We start from the raw sequence: 19,377 nt of genomic DNA, 5'->3' as shown, positions 1-19,377 counted from the left end.
GATGACCTGTTTCAATTGGCTCAAGGATTCCCACCGCTTCTCCCCACTCTTCCCAGAACAGCAAGCACTCCCATGTAGAAGCGACAAGAAAATGCAGCAGAGGCAGGGTGCAAAGGGGAGGAGGAAGCTTTGCGGTTATGATGAAGGAACTCTATTTCTGCGGTTTGATGAGAGAGGAGGAAGGAGTCTATGCCTGCCTGATTTCGGCTCTGCTGGAGGGCACACTGAAGATTATTCCAAGAGGCACGTTTTGGGGAAGAGGGAAAGAAGAGTCATGGTCTTGTCTGTTTTCCTTACCCCCCAGTGTCTTACCAGATCTCACGTTACAGAATAAATAAAAGCTACTAAAGTAAGGTGTGAACCACTAGTCCTTAAGGTACCCAAGTAATGCTGGGGGTAAGTAAGTGCATGCGTTTTCCTGCTTTCAAGGTCAAAGCGGCACCAGATCACAGCAGCACACCTAACGCAACCCTGCCACTTAAAAGCCTGTTACTGACCATCACTGGTCTCAAGTCAAGCTTATATCCTACCACCTGGGGAATGGCACACACACACACGCATGTCTGTGCTGGAGGAACAGCTAATTCTGAGGTGAAGCTGCAGAGTGAGGAAGGTCACATGCTTCTTACCACTATGGCAAGACATGGAACTACTGCAGTGTGAGTGTCAGCTCACTTCTTGGTGCCTGCTGGAGCCACAAGGGGATTGCTATTGCACATACAGTGTGAAGGGAAGAGTAAGTTCCCCTACAGTACAGAAAACCCAAGTGGAGAAGTATGAAAGCACAGAAAACAGCCTTCCATGAACAGCAAATGTGAGAGTGGTGAAGTGGGAAGCACAGGCAATGAGGATGGGCAGTCATGACAGTGAGTGACTCAATCTAGAAAGCAAGCGTATCACATGCATGGGGATTGTCATCCTGTTTGAACAATTATTGCTTGGTGAGCTTGATGTGAGAGACAATCAAAACAAAAAACAGAAATAATCACAGGGAGCAGGGCTGTCAAAAGCTAAATACAAGCAGCTCAGGAGACACGACCATTGCTTATCCACACAGAGCTCATGCTGGGAGACACACCTCTCTAGTCTGATGCTAGTCTGTTGCCCCAATGCTGCGAGGCCCCTTTAGAACCAAATTTCACTTTTCATTTTAACCTACATTACCTAATACAGGATTCTCTATGAGGAATGAGAAACCACAAGGAAGAGTCAGCCATACAGCTACACCTTCACATTCTGGCTTCTGTGTACAGGCCTCCCATGAAAGAATGAAACAAACCTATCCTTTTCTGACCAGAAATTAACTCCTAAGAAAAGGAGACTTGACTATAAAAGCCGTAGAAAGGCCTTTGAGAGAATATGCTAACTTCTTAACCTTTTTTAGTTCTTCTGAAAAGCCCTAATAAGTAGTATAGACTTACCCCCAAGATTCATTTTTAAATTTCCTCCTGCCCTTATAATACATTTCCCCTACTCCCACATCACTAGATCCTACTAACAATAACATTATGAACCATAACTTACAGCCCAGCATCCCAAGTACAGAATTTCCCTGTTGACCCTACCTACAACACTGTTAGTGGCCTTCTCATTGAAGTATGAGAAGCCACAGTCTAAGAAGACAAGCTCTAGAAAGTGGTGTTTTTCTCCTCGTCAGTCTAGCACACATCTCCCACTTCAATGTGAACATGGGAGGGCATGGACTGAGTTTCCAGTTGGGGTGATAACACTGCCTGGCACATAATTGCTGACTAAAGGATCGCTCTCCCATGGGAACTAGGCATCCCTGATCTCCCTATATATATCCATGGCCATTAGCAATCCATGTCTGTCACAAGCTAGGCTCACATGGGGTTATCACTGAGGGCACCGACTAGGAGATGATTTCTCAATTAAGCATGTTAAATATTTATTAGAATAGGATAGAGAGATAGATGGAAGTTAGGAATCAGGGAGCTATGAGACTGCAGAGTTGAAAGAACTCATGGTTAACAGGCTTTGCAATCAAGGACCAAAAATAACAGAAAAGATAATTACTACAGAGCTGGTTGCAAGGACAGACTTTTTTCACCATCTTCCCTGAAGCACAAAGAGAGAAGCAATGTGTTAAAGAAACATCAGTGTAAAATACTTAGAATCTCCAAACAGCACACAAACGCCCAGCAAGAGAAAGCAGGAGGGGAGACAGATAGGTAGGACCTGGTAGCCCTTGAAGAGATACAGTTCTACAGAATGTTTTGAACTGGCTGTTAGCCTTAACATGATTATCTGATGGGCTGTGTTACCTGGCTGACAGATGTTGAGTTTCTACACTCAATCTTTGTATCTAAAAGAGTAATGCCCTGTATTGAGGTTCTGGAATCGGTGAAGAACTCCAGTCTCTCAGGTCTCACTGCTTGAATTTCAAATACCCAAGCAGCGATTCCACTGATCGTGTCCCACTTCCTGTTTCTCCAGCTGGGCTGTTAAAAAGCACTCAATTAAATGCATTAGCAATCCCACCACAGTAGACTGATAGTATCATTGTTACAGTTTTAAGTTCATTTAAATTGGCTATTATATTTCCACATCCTAGATATATATACTAACCCCTTCCCTTCCAGAATAATTTTTAAAAGTACGTGGAAAACAAGCAACCTCTAAACATAAATATAGCAGTAAGCCAAGCCGTGCTTCCAAACCATTATCTATTTTGAGAGCATAGAATAATACATCTCAAGCTAGTAAGGTGCCCTACTCTTTCAAGTACCTGTTTCCTTTCCATGTTTCAAGTCTGTCTCTTGGGATTTGTTCACCAGGCTTACATGATGTATCCTGATGTGACTTCAAAAGATGTAGGGCCTTTCATTTTGCACCCAAAGGGAAGTGACAAGATTCAATATTTCTGACCACTTTCATTTGAACAGGGGTAATAACACCTACCTTTAAAAGGGGGATGAGAATTTATGGAATTAAAGTGGTATTTGTCACATTATATTTCAGAAACAGAAGCTTTGGTTCTCTTTCTTCCCTCTCAGACACTTCAGGCTGTAGACCATAGGCCTGACATGTCACATTCTACTTCAAAAACACCCAGCTCCTACTGTTAATGTCCTTGCAACTTTCTAGGTGGACATGCAAATTAAATGCTTATTCAACTGTCAAAAGTGCTAATATGCACAGTCCAGGAAAGTCTGACCAGAAAAATTATGGATGATTCCTCAAAAGAAAAAAAAAACCACACAAGCCTGGAAAACGATCGAATTGGGTAATGCCTTCCACCCGCTTGTCTGTTAAATAGCCTGGGACTACTGCATGTGGGGAAAGTCAGTAAAGACTGCCTCTCAAGTACAGCCAATCCATTACTAATACAGGTAAAAATAATAGGGGTGCTGGAAGGAGCCAATCCATTTCTAATGCAGTAAAAATAACGGGTATGTGTGAGGGAAATGGCAGTTAAATGTGTTATATGCTTCGCTTTAAATCTGGTCACTACAGAGAACAAAGGGAGGTGTAAATTCTTCCCACCATGAAGAGGCCCAAGGACCTCTGACCCATACTCAGAAACAGTGATGGCCTGAGCACATGCATTTAAAAAGCACTTCAATAATCACATCAGAAGTTTGAGGCCTTAACAGGGAAGATCTTTATTCAAATTATAACAAAGGTTCTTCTACTTGAACTATGTTTTTGTTTGTTTTAAGCTTTTCTTCAACGAACAGTTATTGACTACCTATTCTGTGCCAGGTAGGCACTGACTCATCAGAGAGAAATCACGAGTGCTTTTCAAGTGCTACCTGTTTCTCTGTACATGATCTTGATTTGTACGATGGCCTTAGGACACTGGCATCATCTTCATTTCACATATGGGGAAGATGGGGTGACTTGCTATTGTGCCTTGTTTTTAAGTAGAAAGCTGGGAAATCCCAGAAATCATGTTAGAAGGAGAATTTTCACTTGCAGATGCCGGGCTTTGGTCTTTATTAGACTAAGTGTTTTATCGGAATAACCAAACTAAAAACCCCTTTTGATTTTATGGGGTTAGAGGACAGTAGTGGTGGAATGATCCAATGGAAAGATTCTAGCATCTTTTCAACTGGTAGATGCTTAGGCTTAACAGAGAAGAAAAATAAGATTTCAATCTACCCTGACAAAGAATGGAAAAAAATGGTACATAATTTTTAACTGCTGCCAGGATCTAAGAGCATCATTGGTGAAAATGCTTTCTGTCACATTTCGTTTCTTTTTTTTTTTGAGATAGAGTTTCACTCTGTCGCTCAGATTGGGGTGCAGTGGTGCAATCATGGCTCACTGCAATCTCAGCCTCCTGGTCTTAAGGTGGTAATCCTCCCACCTCAGCCTCCTGGGTAGCTGAGACTATAGGTGCACACCACCACGCCAGGCTTTTTTTTTTTTTTTTTAATATTTTTTAGAGATGGGGTATCACCATGTTGCCCAGAGTTGGTCTCGAGCTCCTGGCCTCAAGTAATCTTCCTGCCTCAGCCTCCCAAAGTGCTGGGATTACAGGTTTAAGCCACCGTGTCTGGCTGATTTCTCTCATTTCTAATGCTAGGGCAGAGACAGCACTGACTATGACTGTGGAGTTCAGTCTTCATTATTCTAAATGACCCAGCAATCTATTGCCTAGATACCATATCCACTCTCTGTCAATCTATGAAGAAGCACTTCTACCAGAAAGTTACATTGAAATTTGTAGAAACTTGTTATTTTGACATTTGTTATCATAATTAATGTAGGGGCCCAAACTTCTGAGGGTAACAGTAATTCAGCCAAGCCACTGAGTAGATGATATACAAAAAGACAAATGAAAATGGACTGCGTGAAACATCAGATCCAAGCAGCAGAAAAACAAGGACAAGGAAGGAGTAAAGGTGTTACACACAAAGAGCCAAGCAGGGCGTACTCAGAAATCGGGTCCTCCTGCCACCAGGTTTGAATGTCACCTGTTCAGATGCACAGTTAAACTTCGCACAGCCTGTGAGAGGGGAAAAACAGGGAAGAACAGAGAGAGGAGAAGAGACAGAACACAACTACAAGATGTTAGAAACTTGGGGCTGGAGTGGTGAAATGCACTAAGATGGCACACAGAAGAACAAGCTTCTGGGGGAAGGTCAGATATGTAAGAGATGAAATATTAGGTCTTAATTCTACCCATCTGCAAAATGCGGAAGCTTTTCTTAGTTGGAATAATGCTAGCTAGTTTGCCCTCCTTACCAATCAAGTGCATTCTTCCTGTGAAGAGACTAATCTCCAATTTCTGTGAAACTGTGGCAAAGGCACATAAGCCAGTACCTACATTTTTTTCATTCTTTTCACTCAGATGCCCAAGTCTTTTCAATTCTTGTTCTAATATGACTAAAAGCTCTTTCCTCTGCAGGAATTTTTTCAGCAATCATTAATAAACAGAGCTATATTTGGAAAGTAGATTATGGATAAAAAACTGAATTGTTAGGTTATTCATTTTAGTATGCCACTCCCATACTTAAAAGTAACAAAATTCTACAATGGCTAAGAAAATGCATTAGCTTTCAGAAACTGCTAAAACACCTTAGAATTTCATCCAGGAAATCTCAGCCTAATATTAAAGCGTAAGTTCCAAATCCCAAATAAGCGAGTCATATAGGCCACACAGATGTAACTTTCCACTGTAATTCCTTGAAAAAAAGTAATTTCACCTAATGGGAGCAACGAGCCCACATTCCTTGAAAAAAAGTAATTTCACCTAATGGGAGCAACGAGCCCACCGATTATCACTCCACTTCCCTTTTCTCCCAGATTCTTCAGTGTAAACACACAGGCTGTGTTCTGGTCAGCTAGTCTCCCAACCCGCCTTAACAGGCTTTTGTCCCAGGTATGGCAACATCTCCATTTTATTGTTTTTGGATGATGATGGGTGCTTTATTACCTTGACCTGGAGCAGAAAGGCTTGGTACTGAAATGGCACCATCACTGGTGAAGGCTGAATAGAGGTTGTCACTGGAGGGAGATGGCTTAAGGGGCTGTAACAGCTGATTCTGCCCAGACTCTGGGATGTTGCCAGGAGGGTGGAGGGTCTGCTGGGGGTGCAAGACTGAAGCTGCACTCTGACCAGACAGGTTACCTGCCAAAAGATAAAGTGGCATGAGGAAACATGTCCAGCTTTCCCCATGTACTCATCAGGCACTGTTCTTATACATTTGGTTTGTTCCACTGAGTGATGAATGATGGGTCAAAAGCTATAAACTGATGAGAAGAACAAAGTCCTCACTAACGGGAGAAGTGAGGAATGACACTAAGAATCAATAGATAAGCTGGGTGTTGTGGCTCACGCCTATAATCCCAGCACTTTGGGAGGCCAAGGCGGGCGGATCACCTGAGGTCAGGAGTTCGAGACCAGCCTGGCCAACACGGTGAAACCCTGTCTCTACTAAAAATACAAAAATTAGCCAGGTGTGGTGGAGGGTGCCTGTAATCCCAGCTACTCAGGAGGCTGAGGAAGGATAATTGCTTGAACCCAGAGGCGGAGGCTGCAGTGAGCCGACATCATGCCACTACACTCAAAAAATAAATAAATAAAATAATAAAAAGAATCCATAGATAATAGGCCCATATGTACTATTCCAGAAGCTTTGTAGCTTTAGGAAACCTAGATGGGCCACATGTCTGAGCAGAGTAAGAAGACCAGAATATGTAGTGGATACCCAGATTCCATTTTGCAATTCCACAATTGCTTTTTTTTTTTTTACCCTATTAGAAAATGTGTTGAATCATTATACAAAAAGGTATGCTAGGCAGTCTGCTTAGACTTTCCTATAAACATGCATCAGAAAATACAAAAGAGATGCCAAAAAATGATGTAGGTCACTACAGAGCAATGGACGTTTAAAATTATTTTTGGTAGGTTGCTTTCAATAGGTCAGTTGTCCTAAAATTGACTCTCTGTTCCCTAGTTCCCAGTTGAATTCAAGTCCACTCAAAAAGTATGTCAAAATTGGTATTAGAATTTGATTAGGATCATAGCTGGGCATAGTGGCTCATGCCTGTAATCTGCACTTTGGGAGGCTGAGGCGGGCGAATCACCTGAGGTCAGAAGTTTGAGACCAGCCTGGCCAACATAGTGCAACCCAGTCTCTACTAAAACTACAAAAATTAGCCAGGTGTTCTTATACATTTGGTTTGGGATTACACGCCTGTAATCCCAGCTACTTGGGAGGCTGAGGCATGAGAATTGCTTCAACCTAGGAGTTGGAGGTTGTGCCACTGCCGACTCTGTCTCAAAAAAAAAAAAAAGATCTGATTGGGATCAGATCAGAAATTAGCTGATTTCTCTTACAATCACATCTCTACTAATGGTCTGCATGAATTGGTCTTAATGTGCTAGATTTGGATATCTGTGAACCCTTCCAGAGAATGGAACTGCTAAGAAGTTTGCAACTGCTTTTTAACATATTTTAACCGTCTTTTACTTTTCAACTAATTGTGTTAACACTACCATAATTTCACCAAAGGATTAGAAACTCTCTATCCCAATTAAAATATAGTCCACAGCTGGGCACGGTGGCTCACGCCTGTAATCCCAGCAGTTTGGGAGGCCAAGGCGGGTGGATCACCTGAGTCAGGAGTTCGAGACCAGCCTGGCCAACATGGTGAAAACCCATCTCTACTAAAAATACAAAAATTAGCCAGGCATGGTGATGTGTGCCTGTAATCCCAGCTATTGGGGGGGCTGAGGTAGGAGGATCACTTGAAACTGGGAGGCGGAGAATGCAGTGAGCCGAGATTATACCACTGTACTCCAGCCTGGGCAACAGAGCGGGATTCCGTCTCAAAAAAAAAAATTCAAAGTTAGCAGGGCATGGTAGTGTGCGCCTGTAATCCCAGCTACCCAGGAAGGTCCTAGGAGGACCACCTGAGCCTAGGAGTTTGAGTCTGTTGTGTTTTGTGCTATGATCACACCACTGCACTCCAGTCTGGGCAACAGAGTGAGGCCCTGTCTCTTAAAATAAATAAAGAAATATATATATATTACATTACAAAAGAGTATCACTTAACTATTTCTTTGATTTTAATGACTAGCAAGTTATTTTTTTTATTTATTTATTTTTTTTTTTTTGAGAGAGTCTCGCTCTGTCGCCCAGGCTGGAGTGCAGTGGTGCAATCTCGGCTCACTGCAAGCTCCGCCTCCCAGGTTCACGCCATTCTCCTGCCTCAGCTTCCCGAGTAGCTGGGACTATAGGCACCCGCCACCACACCCGGCTAATTTTTTGTATTTTTAGTAGAGACAGGGTTTCACCGTGTTAGCCAGGATGGTCTCGATCTCCTGACCTCGTGATCTGCCTGCCTCAGCCTCCCAAAGTTCTGGGATTACAGGCATAAGCCACAGTGCCTGACCAATGACTAGCAAGTTCTTTAACCCAGTATAAATGAAATAAAAACCTTAATCAAGAAGTTACCACTTAGACATACACACAAATATCTATATGACAATTACATTCATCTAAGTTGCATTATGACTAAGTCATCCATTAAAACAAAGAATCTACCCAAGTTTTACTAAACAGAGAATAATGTATTTTCTTCCAACTGCCCAAGAGTTTGGTTAAATGTGAGTTATATGAGTTAACAGGCAAAGCTAAATGTCTATCCTTAAGAATAACTATAAATAAAGATTACCAGTAGATAGCAATATGGATTACAATGGAATAAGCCATTGTATTCACTAAGTCTACTTCTATAGACTCAAAAAGAGGTACAATAAATGTAAGTACAGCAGTCAAGGAAGCAAAAATATCAGGAGAGCCAAATTCCTTTGAAATTTAACAAAAATAACAAACGTTCAGCAGGTCACATACAGTTGGAGACAGAAACAAAAGATAGGACAGCTGTGGCTGACCTAGTCCAAGGCTTTTTACCTGAAAGCTGGGGGCTTTTATTCCCCAAGGAACTGCTTCGACTAGATTTGCTGCCTTTGCTTTTAGTGGGTCGTCGTCTTCTCCCTGAAAGGGGAGCAGCTGGGGGAATAATAACAGCAGGGGGCACCTTGCCCAGTTTGGTATACAAAGATTCAATTTCATGCTTCTGGCGACTCTGCAGGTCCTGAATCTCTTTGAGATGTCTATGAAAGATAACCAAACATAATTCAAAATACCATAATCCTCTTCATTCAAACAAGAATTAACAGCGTATTCCTGAAGCTGCTTTCAAGTATGTACTAGTTACTAATGAACCTTTTCCTCAAATGTACTATCATGAGATTCTAGTTTGTCAACTCACCTTGCTGGCCTGCATTACCCAAGCCATATTCCAGTAAGCTCCTAGCCAACAACAAATGGTTGATAATGTTTTAGGAGAAAAACATTTCCTGACTTTTGAGGCCACGCGCACAATAGCTGAATTTGCTACTCTGATCCAATTTGCCAAACAAAACCTGCCAACATAATCATACATCCCAGTGCCATTACCAGATTCATTTAGTGGACTAATAAATAAAGAGCAGTTAATAGTAAAATATGCTATTAATAAAAATAATAATATAACAATACAGTAACAATAATACAGTAATAATACAGCAACAATGAAAAGTTCTAGAGCTAGAAATGCTATGGGTCTGTATGAGTGCAAGAGAAGCTGCCTGTGCCTGTGAGTCAGTGGCTGGGAATCGTGTGTGTGTGTGTGTGTGTGTGTGTGTGTGTGTTTGTGTGTGTGTGTGTGGTGGGGTGGGGAGGCATGGAGTGGGGCTTCTGTGGCACTGTCTCTTTAAAAGAAATGAGACATTAGCATATTGTGGCAAAAAATATTATTAATCTTGGCCCTAGGATCTAGGTCTTAAAACCTTATCTGACATTCTTTCACAAGAGAAAATATACTTACTTATCTCGTAGTCGTCGCAGCTCTAACTTTAAGTCTTCATCTTCGATATCTGACTCATTGTCACTACTCATGTAAGAGGAGTTAAATGAATTACTAAGGCTTTGACTTAGATTCTGGATAGGAAGGCTCTTTGAGCTCAGTTGATGGGGGGAGTTTGGACTACCTGAACCATCATCCACATCCCTACTTAAAAAAGCGGCCTCCAGGTCAGAAGATGGCCCATTTAGATGTGAAGGCTCTGACAGTTCAGGCTTTTCTTTCTTTGGTATCACAGCAGGAAGAACAGCTTGTTCCAAATCCATAAAAGGAGGAGATGCCACTGGTCCTTCTTTCTTTGTGTCAGTGATCTTGTCCTCAGTTTTTGATACAGAGAAACGACCCACTTTGTTTGCTGTAGTTGTCACCTGAAAACGTCCAACCTTAGTAGGCTGCCCAGTGTCTGACTTTGCCTCTGAAGCAGCAGTTTTGTGGGCACTCTCTGGCACATCTGAAGAGATACCAGGGATGGTCATCCCATTCGGCTCTGGTTTCACCAAGGTACTCTCTGGACTACTACTTGATAGCACCGAGGACTCTGAAGTGCTGGATTCAAAATGAACAGACTTTGCATCTTCTGACTTATTTTTACCCTCTTTCTGGGCATCGTCTGCTGCAACTGAAACCTGATGAAAAAAAGGACAAAGATTAAAAACTTAAGTTCTCAATATCCAATTTCTATCACAGACAATTTAAAAAAGGAAAAAAAGAATCACTTTATTTCCCTGTCAATGAGTAGGCTGATTATCTCTTTACATAGTGCCTCCATCTTTGACTATGAAGAAAAATTGAATACCATCATAGAGAACACATGTGTACTGAGATGCAGACTCGGTGTGGCTGGCTCCGTTTACAAAGTAAATAATTTACTTTCATATTTGATGTCATACACAGAATTCAGATTTATGTCTTAGTCAACATATAAATAACAAAAGGTCAGGGCCAGGCATAGTGGCCCACGCCTGTAATCCCAGCATTTTGGGAGGCTGAGGCAGGCGGATCACTTGAGGTCAGGAGTTTCAGATCAGCCTGGCCAACATGGTGAAACCCTGTCTCTACTAAAAATACAAAAATTAGCCAGGCATGGTAGCGTGTGCCTGTAATCCCAGCTACTTGGGAGGCTGAGGCAGGAGAATCACTTAAACCCGGGAGGCAGAGGTTGCAGTGGGCTGAGATCATGCCACTGCATTCCAGCCTGGGTGACACAGTGAGACTCCGTCTCAAAAATAAATAAATAAATAAAAATAAAAAAACAAAATAAAATAAAAATAAATAAATAAAATAAATTAACAAGACATTGTAGAATTTTTAGGGTTGCCTGTGAATAAGAAAAACTACAAGGTAAATGTTAAATGCCTGCTATGCCTCAAGAATCAACACAACTAACTGGTACCTAAAAAAGAGAATCCAGATCCTTGTTCTGGTTTGTCCATGTGTTTACAAATACAAACTCAGCCCACCTATGAACGCTCAGGACCTGTTTACAAATGAGAAAAATATCACCTACTCTCCCCAGCCAGAAGATGCTCACATGTTGGACACGCTGGTAAAATAAAGTGATATGGTATCATGTGTTTTAATTTAAAGAATTAATCTTAGGACAATTATTTTAAATGTGGAAAACATTTTTATACACAAAGGTGTTTGCTGTTACATAACTTATTATGTTGGAAAAATTAGAAATGACGATGGAGACTGGTTAGGTAAACCAATTACCAGATGGGAAAAAAAGCTGTAACATTTGGAACAGGAGAAATGGTAGTCGATTTTAGATAAACACTTGTACAGAAAACAAGGAGTGGAAGGAAATACACCCCAAAAAGTAATCTTGGGAGGTGGGCGGATAGATAGTACGACTATCTACCATGTCTCTACTAAGTATTTCTATATTTTATTTAGTATATATTACTTTTATTAGGAAAATGCTAAAAAGAGCTATAAAGTACTATGTGGCAGAAATCACTAGACTGGCAATTGTGTCCCAAATAGGTAGGCAGTAATTTTATTATATAGACAACTCCTCCAAAGGAAGGAATCAAGGCAACGCAAAGTGACTGTCTTACCTGAAATCGTCCCGTCTTAAAAACACCAGCTCCTGAACTAGTTGCTAGGACAGGGCCTTCTTTGACTTGAGAAACTGAAACAAATACATGGATGAAGAAAACGTAAGTGTCTCTTTCCAGTTAACTTCTTTTTCCTTTGGCTAGAAATACAGCAAAATCAAACTACACATGAGGAAAGCTGTTAGAGGCAAAGAGAACTTCCTTATCTCCTCCCACCATGAGGCTTTGTCCAACAGGGGAAAAGAGTTATTGTTTGCTCTACTACTAGATACCAAATACAACATTAATATATACTATAAAAACAAAGGTTAACAGGCATTAAAAACTCAATTACTCATTCTTTAATTCAGATATATAAGTAAGTGAAATGAAGGATGAGATTTTACTGAGGACGTTAAGGACCCATCTTTATTTTATTTTATTGAGATGGAGTTTCGTTCTGTTGGCCAGGCTGGAGTGCAGTGGTGCGATCTCAGCTCACTGCAACCTCACAAACTGGGTTCAGGTGATCCTCCTGCCTCAGCCTCCTGAGTAGCTGGGATTACAGGCATGTGCCATCACACCCAGCTAATTTTTGTATTTTTAGTAGAGATGGAGTTTCACCATGTTGTCCAGGCTGGTCTCGAACTCCTGACCTCAGGTAATACGCCTGCCTCAGCCTCCCAAAGTGCTGGGATTACAGGTGTGAATCACCATGTCCAGCCAAGACCCATTGTTAAATGAAAACCAGCTAATTTTATTTTCTCAATGTAACACAGGCAAATTCTAGAATAGGATAGTACAGTTCTCAGAATTATTATTATTATTATTATTTGAGACAGAGTCTCGCTCTGTTGCCCAGGCTGCAGTGCAGTGGTGCGATTTTGGCTCACTGCAAAGCTCCCAGGTTCACGCCATTCTCCTGCCTCAGCCTCCTGAGTAGCTGGGACCACAGGCGCCCACCACCATGCCCGACTAATTTTTTGTATTTTTAGTAGAGACGGGGTTTCACCGTGTTAGTCAGGATGGTCACAATCTCCTGACCTCGTGATCCGCCCGCCTCAGCCTCCCAAAGTGCTGGGATTACAGGCATGAGCCACTGCACCCGGCCCTCAGAATTATTGATAAGTATTTTGGGCAATTTAAAAGCCTTTCCGGGGAACAATGCTTTGAGTTTCTTTCTAGAGATATATTTATTTTATACAGCTAGTAGAACATTGAGCGATTTTTATGTTTTCATGTAATTCTGTATCTTTGAGATCATTCCATATCAATGCCTCATTCTTTTTAATGATTGCATAGTGTCATACCCTATGTATATACCATATATATATTTCATGTTTAATCAGGCTTCTACTGATGGGCATTTAAATTATTCAGACTTTCTTTTCTTTTTTCACTGAGACAGGGTCTCACTCTGTCACCCAGGCTAGAGTACAGTGACGCCATCACAGCTCACCACAGTCTTGACCTCCCAGGTTCAGGTGATCCTTCCTCCTCAGTCTCCTGGGAAGCTAGAACAACAGGTGCATATCACCACATCCGGCTAATTTTTAAAATTTCTTGCAGAGATGGGGGTCTCACTATGTTGCCCAGGCTGGTCTCAAAATCCTGGGCTCAAGCAATCCACCTGCTTTGGCCTCCCAAAGTGCTGGGATTAGAGGTGTGAGCCACCATGCCCGGCCCAGAATTTCTTGCTATTTTAAAAATAAATATTCTCTTATAGATCTGTACAATAAATATACTACAATGAAAGTGCTGAATTATTTCCATTTAAGACTGTAGTAGACATCACTATTATAAATTGATCCCTCAGAGGCTGTACCAAGTCACTGGTGGCTATTAGACCCCTGAATTTACCAATGAGAGGTGGGAATTGCTATCACTTGCAGCCTTACTTTGTATTTCTATCATTATGGACGTTAAATATTTTCACGTCTAAGTTTCCTTTTCTGTTATCTTTTGATTGTTTTTTGGTTCATGTTGAATTTTAGGAACTCTTTGTATTAGCGAAATGAGTTCTTTTTGTGATATGACTACACATACCCCTCCTCCTCCCACAAATATATATATTTCCCCAGTTTTTCATTTATATTTGCAATCAATGGCACTTTTCTTCCATGAAGAAAATTTTATATCTATTACTACTTGCTTCTGGATTAGACATTGAACTTAACACCTCTATTAAACTTAACTGAGAACTCCAAACTGATCCATGGACCAAATTCAGCCTACTGCCTGTTTTTGTAAATAAATTCTATTGAAACACAAACTCATTTATTTATGTATTGTCCATTGCTACTTGTGACATCTGAGTAAGTTGCAAGAGACTATATGGTCTAGAAAGTCTAAAATTTTTACTATCTCGCCCTTTACAGAAAAAGTTTGTCAACCCTGCTCTAGACAGTTGAAAAAAATCCCCTTGGGAGGGGGGAGGGATAGCATTAGGAGACACACCTAATGCTAAATGACGAGTTAATGGGTGCAGCACACCAACATGGCACATGTATACATACGTATCAAACCTGCACATTGTGCACATGTACCCTAAAACTTAAAGTATAATAATAATAAAATTAGAAGAAAAAAAAAGATTTCCAAGCCACAAAAAAAAAGTTAGTTATAATGTGGGATCTGAAATAATAGTAATGAGATATTCATAACTGTGGCCATTAAAATCCATTGACCTATAGACTTTTTTGTTCATGCATCATTTTTTTTTTTTGAGACAGGGTCTCACTCTGTCACCCAGGCTGCAGTGCAGTGGCAAAATCATAGCTCACTGTAGCCTGGAACTCCTGGGCTCAAGCAATCCTCTCGTCTCAGCCTCCCGATTAGCTAGGACTACAGGCATACACCACCACAGCTGGCTAAATTTTTGTCTATAGTGAAAAACGAAAATAATGTCTTAGTTTTACTGTAAAATAGTGTTACCCTCATAGGCGCCCCAAAAGGGTCCTAAGCCCAAACTCCAAGAACTGATGCCTTAATACTATGCAATTCTAAAGTTGTTATTACTAATAAATTAAAAAATTAAAAAAAAAAAAGAAAAAGAAAAAATCCCCTTATGATTTCATGTAGTACTATTTTATGATATAATATTTCATCTTTGGTCCACTTGGACTTTACTTATGTCTAGGCTAGTGATCCACCTTTGCTTTTTTCCAGATGGCTTTCGAGTTGTTCTAAACCACTTATAAAAATATTCCATCTTTCAGCCAGGTGCGGTGGCTCACGCCTATAAACCCAGCACTTTGGGAGGCTGAGGCAGGCATATCACCTGAGGTCAGGAGTTCGCGACCAGTCTGACCAACATGGAGAAACCCTGTCTCTACTAAAAATACAAAATTAGCCAGGTGTGGTGGTGCATGCCTGTAATCCCAGATACTTGGGAGGCTGAGGCAGGAAAATCGCTTGAACCTAGGAGGTGGAGGTTGCAGTGAGTCGAGATGACGCCACTGCACTCCAGCCTGGGCAACAAGAGCAAACTCCATCTCAAAAAAAAGAAATATTCCATCTTCCAATGATTTGAAAAGCTACCATTTTCATATTCTACATTCTCTTTTTATTGGTAATAAACTTTTATTATTTTCATTGTACATATTTGATACTCTACATATTTTGATAACCTACATTCCCCTTTCATTTTTCCATTTCTAGACTGTTCTAATGATTTGCAAATCACTTTTAAAATGAGAGCCAATTGAAAATATAATTGCCTTGAAAATAAAAATGTTTAAATTGATTAACTGAAATCTTACATTTGTATTTCCACACAAATATATGTCCAGACTATTCAAGCTTCTATCCCTATATATCCAGTGTCACAAAAGCTAAGAGATTATCAGTAAGTTAACTTTTCTGAATACAGTATGCTCTAATTTCCTAATCTCTAATAGCAAGGATCTGGCATAGCTAATAATGAAGGGTCTTATCGTTACCTCCTGTATAACCTTTCCTCTGCCAAATAATAACAGAACAGACTTACCAATTTGCTAATCTTTCAAGCTTTAGATATTACTACCAATGCTCCTCAGTTATCAAATACATGGAAATGTGTCTTTGAAACAGTAAACCTCCTGAATCAACTACAGGTAGGACTGGAATTAGTAATATAAAAGGAAGAAGGATGTTTCTCACCATCCTTCTGAGGCTGTGCTCCTGCTTCTGTAATTGCTGTTGGAGCCACCACGGACACAGGCTGTAAAACATACACAGACAGACACCACAAATCTTTAGCTTCAGTCACTCAAACTTTTGCCTCGTTGCCTTTCCTATGGTCTTTGTAAAAGGGCAGAAAGACAGTACATGTGATGAAACACTTATATCTGAGAAAATTTTATCTTCTTTCCTTTTTCTTTTAAAGTCTAAAAGTCTGATGTAAAGAAAGACACCTTTTAGGGCCGGGCATGGTGGCTCACACCTGTAATCCCAGCATTTTGGGAGGCCAAGGTAGGCAGATCATTTGAGGTCAGGAGTTCGAGACCAGCCTAGCCAACATGGCGAAACCCCGTCTCTAATAAAAATACAAAAATTAGATGGGTGTGGTGGTGGGCACCTGTAACCCCAGTTACTTGGGAGGCTGAGGTAGAAGAATCACTTGAACCTGGGAGGCAGTGGTTGCAGTGAGCCAAGATCGTGCCACTGCACTACAGCCTAGGTAACAGCGCAAGACTGTCTCAAAAAAAAAAAAAAAAAAAAAAAGGCACATTTTAAAAGAATGAATTTCTACTCTTAATTCTTGATTGCTTTCTTAATTTTTCTCATAGGATGCTTAAGGGTATAACTTGGATAGTCACAGAAAAACAGTTTTAATCAAAACACTATTATTACTATTTTTGAGATGGAGTCTCGCTCTGTCGCACAGGCTGGACGGCAGTGGTGCAATCTCGGCTCACTGCAAACTCTGCCTCCTGGGTTTTACACCATTCTCCTGCCTCAGCCTCCCGAGTAGCTGGGACTACAGGCATGCACCACCACACCTGGATAATTTTTTGTATTTTTAGTAGAGATGGGGTTTCACCGTGTTAGCCAGGATGGTCTCGATCTCCTGACCTTGTGATCCGCCCGCCTCGGCCTCCCAAAGTACTGGGATTACAGGCGTGAGCCACTGCACCTGGCCCAAAACGTTATTCTATCTGACAAAATTTAGCCTCCTCTAAAACAAAAATACGAAATCCATAGAATTGATCTGTGGCACAATCTAACCAGACGTACAACTAGAAAAGCACCTTTCAAATAAAATCTTTTCCATAGTGATACTCCTGAGTCAGCATTCATCTTTCATTAATCAGTCTCATTTCTTTTGGCTAGAATAAGCAGGAACTCTGAATACATGTTAAAGGTATTAATCATGGTTTAGGTTACAGTTTGTGTCCCAGGCATATAATATATTAGGGTTATGAGAAGATTTTATCAAGATTTTCAAAACTTACACCAACCGCAGAAGTCACTGTGATAATCTCTGGACTAAGAGTTCTTCTCAATTGAGCATCAAGATCCTCTAGAGGTTGCTGGGACTGAATGAAAACAATCACAGTACATACAGTTTCTTGGCACCTTCAGAGTCACGATATATAGCCAATTTAGATAGGACACACTGTTTTATGCTTTATATTGGCACGACATAACATTTGTCTTTACAGAACATATAAAACTATACTCAAATTTAGTATACTGCTTTGATTATTTTGCCAGTTTCTCAAGATTGTATGTCAGACTCTCAAGGCTTAGAGTAGTTCATGTTTTTGCAGTTTAGGTCTTATTACATTCTATGTTTGATGTTACTCAAAATGGTAGAAAGAGTTGTTTATTTGTGCAATCTTTAAAATATATTGTGAAAAATGTACAAAGATCTACTGGCAGATTCACTGTATCTCATGTTCCCTCTTTTCTTTCTCAGTTTTATACATCTTTCTGGGAAGGTGCCCCTATGAATAAAAGATTGCATTAACATATTCTGTCACTATCACAGGGTATTATTTTCTTCTTTCTTACATGTATACTTCTTCCCTACAGATGGTGGCAAGGAGGTCTGGGTATTCCATTCTGTTAACCGTTCCATCCACCCCAAGCACACAGCTTCCTTCTACCCTTCCACAGTCTAATCCTACATCTGTCTTGGCTTCTATCAATCTATTGTTGCACAGCCTTCGCTTATGCCTTTCCCTCTATCTACGCACTAGCTATTTACCCTTACCCCTCCACATGTCTCACTTGCTGTTTTTCATCACACTTTATACTCCCTTAGAAATCTGAATCCATGTTTTTAAATGAGAAAATAAGTTTAAAACTGATTTTCTAACTCCTGATTTACGGACTTTCACAATGCACTTTCCTGCAATGTGACGGCTGATGGAGTGCTTTCTCTGTTGGGGTTTTTACTTCATTGTGGCAAGTTCCTTAAATAGTGTTCCCCTGTACACTGGGACCAAAGAAATAGGGATAAATTCCAACTCAGCTTCTCAAGTAAGCAATTTACCATGTTTTTCTTATTTCTTATATATGATCCAAAAATAAATTCCTAATTTAATTAAAAGTTTACTGGCTTGTCTCATGTCAGAAGCTTTTTCCTGGTCACAACAGATTCACAATTAGTACTTTTCTTTTTTTTTTTTGAGACGGAGTCTCGCTCTGTCGCCCAGGCTGGAGTGCGGTGGCGCGATCTCGGCTCACTGCAAGCTCCACCTCCTGGGTTCACGCCATTCTCCTGACTCAGCCTCCCCAGTAGCTGGGACTACAGGCGCCCGCCACCATGCCCGGCTAATTTTTTTTTGTATTTTTAGTAGAGACGGGGTTTCACTGTGTTAGCCAGGATGGTCTCGATCTCCTGACCTCGTGATCCGCCTGCCTCAGCCTCCCAAAGTGCTGGGATTACAGGCGTGAGCCACTGCGCCCGGCCACAATTAGTACTTTTCTTATGGAAATTCAATTAAATGTGTTGGTGGTGGGCTGGGGTGGGAAAGAGAAATAATAAATATTACAGGTAATTCTGTCCACCACTGCACTCAAGTGAGCAGAACTGACTGTGAGATGGGAATCTCAAGTTCATGAGGCTAGTCTCAGTTCCTCCATGAGTAATCTCATAATGTTAGCATCTCACTGAGCTCGGTGGCTTTTATTTTAAAAGATACAGCACACATAGTTTTCACGAAACATCACCCCTATACCTACCTATAAGTAAGCTAATTACTTCATTAGGTGGCTAGTGAAAGAAATGATAAACATTCAAGAAAAAATTGGTTGCTCTGGACTCACCGAAAAAGTTTATCAGTTGCCATTGTGCTTCTCCTTTCTAAGGCACTCTCAAAGTTAATTGTGATTATATATGCAATTTCACTATTCTACAGAAGTGTGAATGATAAAGGGAGCTATATGGGTCTGGCAAAATGTTAGCTTTGCTGTTTTTTTCCATCATAAGATATAAAAAAAATTAGTATCAAGTGTTTCC

The 19,377-nt window shown here is 40.7% G+C and overlaps 2 protein-coding genes across 24 annotated transcripts in view; one reads left to right on the top strand and one right to left on the bottom strand.

Annotated features, from left to right (window-relative positions):
* Positions 1 to 458, top strand: part of RAD52 (RAD52 homolog, DNA repair protein) — a 93,831-nt gene extending 93,373 nt beyond the window's left edge. For 4 of the 5 annotated variants that reach the window (XM_058443371.1, XM_032159284.2, XM_058443369.1 and 1 more), the window contains one exon: positions 57 to 458. The gene's annotated coding sequence lies outside the window, so the exon portion shown is untranslated. The remainder of the gene's footprint in view (positions 1 to 56) is intronic. The other variant, XM_058443370.1, reaches the window with a different exon arrangement.
* WNK1 (WNK lysine deficient protein kinase 1) overlaps positions 1 to 19,377 on the bottom strand; it is a 158,422-nt gene that overhangs the window by 4,872 nt on the left and 134,173 nt on the right. For 6 of the 19 annotated variants that reach the window (XM_032159251.2, XM_032159257.2, XM_058443361.1 and 3 more), the window contains 6 exons: positions 17,363 to 17,446; positions 16,068 to 16,128; positions 11,949 to 12,022; positions 9,850 to 10,511; positions 8,892 to 9,094; positions 5,906 to 6,100 (listed from right to left, as the gene is read on the bottom strand). In XM_032159251.2, the coding sequence (XP_032015142.1) occupies positions 5,906 to 6,100; positions 8,892 to 9,094; positions 9,850 to 10,511; positions 11,949 to 12,022; positions 16,068 to 16,128; positions 17,363 to 17,446 (1,279 nt within the window). Of the gene's footprint in view, positions 1 to 197; positions 225 to 2,037; positions 2,080 to 4,882; positions 4,976 to 5,905; positions 6,101 to 8,891; positions 9,095 to 9,849; positions 10,512 to 11,948; positions 12,023 to 16,067; positions 16,129 to 17,362; positions 17,447 to 19,377 lie in introns of all 19 variants that reach the window. The other 13 variants (XM_032159258.2, XM_032159259.2, XM_058443351.1 and 10 more) reach the window with 9 other exon arrangements.

Source organism: Hylobates moloch, unplaced genomic scaffold (genome assembly GCF_009828535.3).
Source record: "Hylobates moloch isolate HMO894 unplaced genomic scaffold, HMol_V3 SCAFFOLD_8, whole genome shotgun sequence".
Taxonomy (NCBI): Eukaryota; Metazoa; Chordata; class Mammalia; order Primates; family Hylobatidae; genus Hylobates; species Hylobates moloch.
This window is presented reverse-complemented; position numbering and strand designations above follow the sequence as displayed.